Genomic DNA, 9,022 nt, shown 5'->3' with positions numbered 1-9,022 from the left:
TCTGGCAGCTTCTGCTTTGCCTGCTGGAAGTGCTTACCAACAATGAAAGAAGTACTACTATCCTGACACCCCCATGCTGTAAGAAGTCCAGACCACACAGAAAGACCCTGTGTTGATACTCTAGTTAACAGCCCCATCTGAGCTCTCAGCCAACAGTCAGCATCTGACTACCACCCATGTATGTGATCATATTTGAAGTCCAGTCCATATGATCCTTCATAAGACTCCAGCTCCAGTGATTATCTGCATGAGAAAGTCCAAGGGAGAGCTTCATAAGAAAATCCACTCACAGAATCATAGGAAAAAATATAAGTTGTTGTTTAAACCACTAACTTTGGTATAGTTGCTATACAGTAACAGGTAATCACAAGAGTAGGTGAGGAAGAAATAATTTAAAGATTTTAAACGAGAGAATGATGATAAATTCAGTTTATAACTGAACATTTTGACTAGGTAGGGCCCTAAGGATCAGAATCTTTTGATGGTAGGAGATAAACACTCTATCCCCTGGTCTCACCACACATTCAAGTTTAGTTGGAATTTGAGGGCTGCTGGATGGAACTGAATGAAATCCCTCCTCTCATGTATAAATTTTATGTGTTACTTAGATTCAAAAGAGTCTCCTAGGGAAAAAAAGTACCAGGCCCCTTACACATGACTTTCGACCTGTGACTGATAAAATATCAGATTCCAATTCTGGTAACAGGCTATTAATGTAGCATCCAGTGATCCCTGCTTCCTAGTATTCACACCCTTGTGTAAGTCCATACCTTATTGGAGAGGGGTGACCCACTGAGCCAATACAATATTGCAGAAATGACCATGTGCAATGTCTGAAACTGTTTTGAATGACATTGAAACTTTTGTCTTTGCCCTTCCTTCGGTTACTCATGCTGGAGGAAGCCAATGACCATGTTGTAAGGATCCTCCAAAAACCCCATGGAAAAACCCATGTTGTACCCTTGTTCCTACCAAGAGCCAGCACAAATATAGCATGTTGGTGAGTCATTTTGGAAGTGGATATTTCAACCCTAGTGAAACCTCAGATGACTGTAGCTTGTCCAATGTCTTAATGAACCTTTATCTGAAGTTCAGCAGTGATTTTAGGTTGATTTCTTTTAGCTAACTCCAATAATTTAAAGACCATTTGAAATTATTTCTAGTCTTCCTACATTACTTAATTCAATGGAAATTAAGTAATTTTTCTTTAATTTCTAGTATCATATATTTTATGTGTAGAAGATAATATATATAACATGTATATGATTAAAAGAATATTTTTAAAAGTTCAAGTACATTTAAAATACATATAAATACATATAACTACTAATTTAAAATATATATAATGACTGTTTAAAAATATATGAGTACTAATATATTTGAATTGTCCTTTGTCCATATTCCAATAATTTTCTTCTCCCTTCATTCAGATGTAACTATTTGGAATTCTGAATTTATCATTCCCTTCCTTTAATATAGTTTTATTATGTATATACTATACCTAACTGATACATTGTTCACTTATTTTGTTTTTGATCTTTTAAATAATGAAATTGCACATTATATAATCTTCTTTATTTTGATCTTTTCTCCAAACATTATATCTTTGAGATTAGCCATACTGATGCTTTTAACTGTGATTCCCTCATTTTCACTGCTGTAATGTATTACCTTTCTTATGCAAACCACAAAATATTTATCCAGTCTCTGTTAATGGACATTTGGCTTGTTTTTAGTTTTTTGCTGCTGTAAATAAGGATGCTGTGAACATTCCTGTATATGCTACTTGCCATACATATGCAAGCTGTATACTCCTAGCAGTGGGATGATTAATTGTATCAGAGTATAAGATAATGCCAGTTTTCCCAAGAAGTTATATCAATTTACACTACTACCAGCAAAAATACAGAGCACTCATTGCTTCAAATCCTCACCAAAATTTTGGGAAATCAAACTTTCTTTTTTTTTAACTTGGAAAGTGATTATATATATTTTTTCTATTTTAATTTTTTATTTAAATTAAAATTAGTTCACATAGTGTATTATTAGTTTCAAGGGAAGAATTTAATGATTCATCAGTTGCATATAATAACCAGTGCTCATTACATCAAGTGTCCTAATGCCCATAACCCAGTTACCTCATCCCCCCACCCACTTCCCCTCCAGCAATCTTCAGTTTGTTTCATAAAGTGTCTCTTATGGTTTGCCTCCCTCTCTGTTTTTATCTTATTTTTTCCCTCCCTTCCCCAATGTTCATCTGTTTTGTTTCTTAAATTCCACATGAAATCATATGGTGTTTGTCTTTCTCTGACTGACTTATTTTGCTTAGCATAATACCCTCTAATTCCATCCACGTTGTTGCAAATGGCAAGATTTCATTCTTTTTTGATGACTGGATAATATTTCATGGTGTGTGTGTGTGTGTGTGTGTGTATACACACCATACCACATTTTATCTATTCATCTGTCAATGGACATCTGGGCTCTTTCCGTATTTTGGCTATTGTTGATAATGCTGCTCTAAACATCATGGTGCATGTGCCCCTTCAAATTACTATTTTTGTATCTTTTGGGTAAATATCTATGTTATTAATTGATTTATATATTTGTGTGCCCAAGTTGAAGGCATAAATATTTACAATTGTTTGATCTTCTTGTTGGAAAGACACCTTTATTATGATATAGTGCCCTTCTTCATCTCTTGTTACAGTCTTTGATTTACTCCAGCTTTCTTTTAGCATGATGGATGGTTCTCCATCCCCTCACTTCCCATCTGCAGTTATCTTTGGGTCCAAAATCAGTCTCTTATAGGCAGCATATAGATAGTTTTTTTTTTTTTTTTATCCATTCTGCTACCCCATGTCTTTTGATTGGAGCATTTAGTCCATTTATATTCAGAGTGATTATCGATAGATATGAATTTAGTGCCCAAGTGTGTTACTTATAAAGTTGGTGTTTCTGGAGATGTTCTCTGTTCTGTTCTAGTCTTTGTTGCTTTTGGTCTTTCTTTTCCACTCAGAGAGTCCCCCTTAATATTTCTTGCATGGCTGGTTTAGTGGTCATGAACTCCTTTAGTTTTTGTGTCTGGGAAACTCTTTATCTCTTCTTCTATTCTGAATGATAACCTTGCTGGATAATGTATTCTTGGCTGCATATTTTTCCCATTCAGCATGTTGACTATATCCTGTCACTGTCTTCTGGCCTGCCAAGTTTCTGTGGGCAGATCTGTTGCAAACCTGATTTGGCTTCCCTTGTAGGTTAAGCACATTTTTCCCTTGCTGCATTCAGGATTCTTTCCTTGTCTGTGTATTTTGTGAATTTGACCTTAATGCCTTGGCCATGGCCAGTTTTTGTTGAATTTGATGTGAGTTCTCTGTGTCTCTTGGATTTCAATGTCTTTCTCTCTCTCTTCTTCTGGGACAATATGAATGTTGTTATGCCTTTCTGGGATGATATGAATGTTATTATGCTTCTATGACCGAATGTTATTATACTACACAGAGCTGCTGAGTTCTCTAAGTGTGCATTTGTGATCCAATACTTTTCTTTCCCTCTTCTTTTCGGCTTCATTATTTTCCATAATTTTATCTTCTGTATCACTCATTCATTCCTCTGCTTTGTTTATCCTCATTATCATTGCATTCAGTCAGCTTTGCATCTTGGTTATAGCATTTTTTGTTTCAGCCTTACTAGTTTTTAGGTCTTTTATCTCTGGTAAGGGACTCCTTGGTGTCCTCTATGCTTTTCTCAAGTCCAGCTAGTATCTTTATGATTGTTGTTTTAAATTCTGGTTCACACATATCACTTATGTCTATCTTGATTAGATCTCTGGCCGTGACCTCCTCTTGTTCTTTTTTGGGTGGTGAATTCCTCCATCTTGGCATTTTGTCTAGGTCTCTGTCTTCTGTGTGTTAGGAAAGCCTATTGTGTTTCCTTCTCCTGAGAATAATGGCTACATTAAGAAGGGGTCATACACTGTCCAGGGACTGATGCTTCAGGAAATGTTTCTGATATATGCTGTGTGCACTCTGCTGTTGTGTTTTGGATACTCTTTCCCTTAGGTCAGTCCACTGAAGATTTTCTCCTTGCTGCAATGGGGAATGTTTGGATCTTGTCCACTGTGTGGCAAGTTTTAACTAGGTGTGTTTTGGTCTACTTGTTAGAAAAGGTTAGATCATATTTCTTCTAGAGCTGAAGCTTTGCAGCCCTCTATAATCAGTAGACTTGGTGCATGCAGGGGGTTTGTGCTGGTCTTCTGAGGGAAGGGCCTGCAGCTGCTCTGACTCTCAGGCATACTCGCCCTAATTCTGAAGCACCTGCAGAGTGCAGGGTAATGGGGCTTAGTGTAAGCAGCTAAAGTCTCCACTATGGTTGCTATGATGCTCACTGATTCTGTCAGTGCTGGTGGGTGGGGGTAAAAATGGTATCAGCCAGATCTCTCCTTCCCAGAGAGGGGCGTTCATGCCTATTGCTGTTAGGGAAGCCCTCACAGAAGAGAGAATAATCTCCCCTCATTTGTCCCAGGCTTCCTTCAGATCCCTGCCTTCACCCTGTGTCTGAGCCATCTGCCCACCCAGAGGCAAAATGCTTCTGTGTTTTATCTCTGGCACACTGGCTGGGTTTCAAAACTTCAAATTTTAGGGACCTGACAGGGCATGGACCTGCACTGATCCTCTGGGGGAGAGTGTCCGCATGCTGTGGTCGGTGCCGGCTTGTCCCAAAAGGGCAATTGCACAAATGCACAGGGGCTTGGAGTTTATGGTAAAAGATGGCAAAAAGCCAGCGTTCAGGTTAGGTGCCCTCAGCAGGTGTCTCTGCTCCTATGCTAATGAACGGGGCAGCCCAGTGATGCCTGCAGGCTGTTTTGTCCCTGGAGAGGCAGTGCCACCTCTCCCAAACGCACTCCACGAAGGGGAACTTTCTCTCCACGTGTAACCTAGGGGATCCTCAGACCATGCTGTCCACTCCTGGGCCTCTGCCCTCCTTCTCCACAGGAGCACCTCTACGCGTACCAGGCTCCACCCAGCAATGGTGCAGACTTCTAAAACTTCAGACTTTGAGCTCCACTGCTTGTAAAAACTTGGAATTATTAGCCCCTCTTATTTTCCTTGTCAGTGGTTTTGGGGAAGTGCTTTTCTGGTGCAGTGCCTTGCACCCTGCTACCTTTCTTTCTTTCTCTCTCTTTGTTTCTCCTCTCCCTCAGGGATCCCTCCCCTCGGCAGCACCCGTGATTCTTTTCTCCCCCAAATCATGGCTCCACACCTCCTACCTTCCATGATGTGGCCTCTTTTCTCCCTCTAGTTGTGCAGTTTGTTCTCTCAGTCCTCAGATTGATTTCCTGGGTGTTCAGAATGATATGATATTTATCTAGCTGTGTTCCAGGGACAAGGCAATCATAGGGTCCCCCTACTACTCCACCATCTTAACTTTGGTTCCCTGGCTTGCCTTTTAACTTACACTATCACTCCATGCTTCCTTCACACCTTGCCACAATATTGAAGCAGCAGCTCTGAACCATTGTTCCACTCTTTGTTTCAATTCTTTCTTTTCCCTCAACTAATACTTTGTACTCACCAGTACTTCAAATTTCTATGCCTACTGATTTTTACTTATTAATTTGTCTTTATTTACTCATACAACACAAAGTTTAAAGAAATTCATATATATGCTTATAGGGGTTGTTAGTTCTTGACAGATGGCTCAAAAATACACTTTTGACATTTTCCTTGACAATCAATGCCACTATTTTTTTTTAAATTATGTACGTCAGCATTTCTGCCATAGGGCTGCCTTCCTTGCCTTAAGTGTTTAAAACACGGTATCTGGCAAAAGCTGGGGAAAGTTCAAACTTCACCTGTTCCTCAGGAAAATGCTGGCCTCTTAACGGGCAAGAGGCAACATCTGTGGCAATTCACAGCCTTTGATGGGAAGTTTTCCTCCCATGGCAGGAATCTCCTCAAATCCATGCCAATCCCCATGACCCCTGTTCAGGCTCCACATTCCTGTTACTGATTTCAGTGCCCCTCCTTCAAATTTTCTTATAAAAGCCCAGTCTTCTCTGACCTGAGAAACCATTGCAAATCCCTGCAAGACGGGTGAGTAGAAGCTGAGAGAAGATGAGACACATGACAGGAATTATACTGTACATACTTGGGGGAAGGTACAGGACGATCCCTGTCAGAAACACAGGAGCTCTGGTCTCAGCACAGGCAAGCTTGTCAGTTCTCAAGGGGGTCGGAGGGCCACAGATTTTCCAGTTCTTTCCAGAGCTATAAAAGGGGATAGATGTCACTGAGATCAATTTGTTCCTAGGGGACTAAACAATGGAAAGACAAGGAAGAGGAGTGGCATCTCTGCATGCCCTCTCTCCAATCATGCTTTCCTTAGTGATCTCTGATTGCTTCCTCAGATCATAGACACGATGCTGCCTCCCATGGCCCTCCCCAGCCTGTCCTGGATGCTGCTTTCCTGCCTGATGTTCCTGGCTCGGGTCCAAGGTGAGCTTTTGCTGTTCCTAGCACTGGGTCCTTGTGAATGCTCAGGGCCAAGAAGAAGAGGAAGGCCCCCGTGGTAAAGTGGTGACACATATCCTCACACAAAGAAACTGCCTATAACTTGTCCATCATTACTCCTTCCTTCAGGGTAACTAGGGGTGGCCAGCATCACCGTGGTCCACTAGCTCTGCAAGGAGATGGTCATTTCCATTTTGTCCCAGCACTCTAATTTGTGTTGGTAGGTGAAAGAGGAAAAGCGTGAAGGGTCAGTAATGAGATACAGGGAAGGAAAATGAGGACCCAGTGCAAGAATGGTCAACCTAGAGTGGGGAAGGGTTGGACTTTGAAGGGGAAGGATGAAAAGAAAAGAGAAGATTCCTCATTTAGTGGGGTTGGTTCAAGATCAAGAAATCTTGAAAGTGTTGGCAATGGGAGAGGCAGTCACGACTTTGCCATCATTTCCCAAGCACTGGCTTCATACATATTCCCCTAGGTCACCTCCCTACCCTGATCCCCACTCTCCTATTTACTTCTTCCTTCTCTTTTATTTCCTCCCACCCTAGGTGAAGACTCCCAGAAGGATGTGCCCGCTCCACGGATCAGCTGTCCCAAAGGCTCCAAGGCTTATGCCTCCCACTGCTATGCCTTGTTTATGACACCAAAATCCTGGATGGATGCAGATGTGAGTACTTGGATTTCAGTTAGGGGTTTTAAGGGAAAGTACATAAGAGACCTGAGGGGGGTCAGTTCCATTCTCCAGAATTTCTTGGGGGCAAGGCTGAGCACCCACATCTTTTGCATATATACCCCTTCTCCCCTACCTCTGCCTACCCTCCCCCCAATGATGTCTCAGACTCCGCCTGAGTCTCTCGCTTCCCCACACAGATGGCCTGCCAGAAGAGGTCCTCGGGACACCTTGTGTCTGTGCTCAGTGGGTCTGAGGCAAACTTTGTGGCCTCCCTAGTCAAGAACAGTGCGAACACCTACTCAGATGTCTGGATTGGGCTCCATGACCCCACAGAGGTATGAACTCATCTTCTCTTCATAACCTCTCAAGATGCTATTGCCCCCCCAAGCCCATTCCCTGTCCCCTGTACCTGCCCAGTAAATGCCTTAAAGAGCCCTGGAGCTCAGAGATCCAGGAGGACATGAGGGGGAAAGGGAGGGCTCTGTAGCGGCTCACCGGCTGAGTTCCCTTGTCTCCAGCTGAAGTTAATCTGCCTCCTGTCATGCTTGTACACAATTTGCACATGAGGCCTTGTAATTCAGTTCTCTGAGCTTCACAGAGTCTGCACATATTGTGCTGAGGGAATCCTAAGTGAAGATAGGATCCATTTTTGCTCTATAGAACAGACACTGTCTTTGAGGTTCAGGTGGTAATTACAAATGCACCACTAATTGCTGTTCAGTCAGTAACATGTTACTCTGGGTGGTTCTGTAGGTCTTTGTGATTACTGGTTTGGAATTTGCCAATAAGAGGAAGGAGCTGGGAAGAGTTTCCCAGAGGAGAGCTCTGGCTCCAGGGAAGCATCTAGATGAGCAGAGCAAATTTGGTGATGCTGGGGAGGGGTTCATGCAAGGAGAACTCTCATGGCTATTCAACCTCACCACACTCCATCTTCTATAGGGCTATGAGCCCAATGCAGGTGGATGGGAGTGGAGTAGCAATGATGTGCTGAATTACTTTGCCTGGGAGAGAGACCCCTCCACCATCGCAAACCCTGGCTATTGTGGGAGTCTGTCAAGAAGCACAGGTAAGTAAGAGAGGAGCTACTTTCTGCCCAGACTTTTCCATCCTCTTTTTCTCCATTTCTCGGCATGACCTTCAGAGAATCCTGCTGAGCCAGGAAGTATAGTGTTGGTTTGTCTTCCCCCATCCCTTGTCATCTCTCCTTTTTGAGTCTCCTTCCTCTGGAGCAGGACACTGGTGAGGATGAGGGAGAGGCTTTGGATCCTGGGGCAGGATCTGGGATACCTCTCCCTTGGGTTCAAGAACTCCAGCAGACACATCTACCTGAGCTCCTTTGTCTCTCTAGGATATCTGAGATGGAAAGATTACAACTGTTTTGTGAAGCTACCCTATGTCTGCAAGTTCAAGGACTAGTTCTGGGGAGACGTGAGGAACCTGAGTTTTGCATGCAACTCATCATGGACATGGGACCAAGTGTGAAGACCCACCCTGGCAGGGAATAATTTCAAACCTCACCACTTCATTCTGACCTTTCTTCCTTCTTGCTCATTTATCTTCCTGTTCTTTTGTTGTATTACATGCCCTGAAATCTTAGAATGCAATAATAAACATTTCACTCCATTTCATGTGCTTTTGTGCTCCTGTCTCATAGCTAGACTCTGAGTAAGAACCAGGTGTGGGAGGGATCCTGGGTCTTGGCCCTGTGCTCTGTTATCCATTCCCCCAGCGAAAACATTTCAACGTCCATCCGTCCATCCCTACCAGTGTGTCTGTGATTAGTGTGTAGTCCAGGTTCATTTACATATGTGTTGTGTACAGAAAAAGACATTGCTCTCCC

At 42.6% G+C, this 9,022-nt stretch overlaps 1 protein-coding gene across 1 annotated transcript; it reads left to right on the top strand.

The window, feature by feature from the left end:
- Window positions 1-6,044: 6,044 nt before the first annotated feature.
- LOC110588784 (lithostathine-like) lies at window positions 6,045-8,778 on the top strand. The gene is made up of 6 exons (XM_021699168.2): window positions 6,045-6,095; window positions 6,410-6,497; window positions 7,058-7,176; window positions 7,380-7,517; window positions 8,122-8,248; window positions 8,531-8,778. Exons 2-6 carry the CDS (start codon window positions 6,422-6,424, stop codon window positions 8,596-8,598), a joined length of 528 nt encoding a protein of 175 aa, XP_021554843.2. The 5' UTR covers window positions 6,045-6,095; window positions 6,410-6,421; the 3' UTR covers window positions 8,599-8,778.
- The last annotated feature ends 244 nt before the right edge of the window (window positions 8,779-9,022 follow it).

This window comes from Neomonachus schauinslandi, chromosome 10, assembly GCF_002201575.2.
Source record: "Neomonachus schauinslandi chromosome 10, ASM220157v2, whole genome shotgun sequence".
NCBI lineage: Eukaryota > Metazoa > Chordata > Mammalia > Carnivora > Phocidae > Neomonachus > Neomonachus schauinslandi.
The sequence above is the reverse complement of the archived record's forward strand: the minus strand, read 5'-3'. Positions and strand labels throughout refer to the sequence as shown.

What these genes read in the sequence shown, in the direction of transcription:
- LOC110588784 (XM_021699168.2), top strand. Translation starts at nt 6,422, where the DNA reads ATGCTGCCTCCCATGGCCCTCCCCAGCCTGTCCTGGATGCTGCTTTCC. An exon ending in AATCCTGGATGGATGCAGAT is followed by an intron (nt 7,177 to 7,379) that starts GTGAGTACTTGG and finishes TTCCCCACACAG; the next exon opens with ATGGCCTGCCAGAAGAGGTC. An exon ending in GGCTCCATGACCCCACAGAG is followed by an intron (nt 7,518 to 8,121) that starts GTATGAACTCAT and finishes CATCTTCTATAG; the next exon opens with GGCTATGAGCCCAATGCAGG.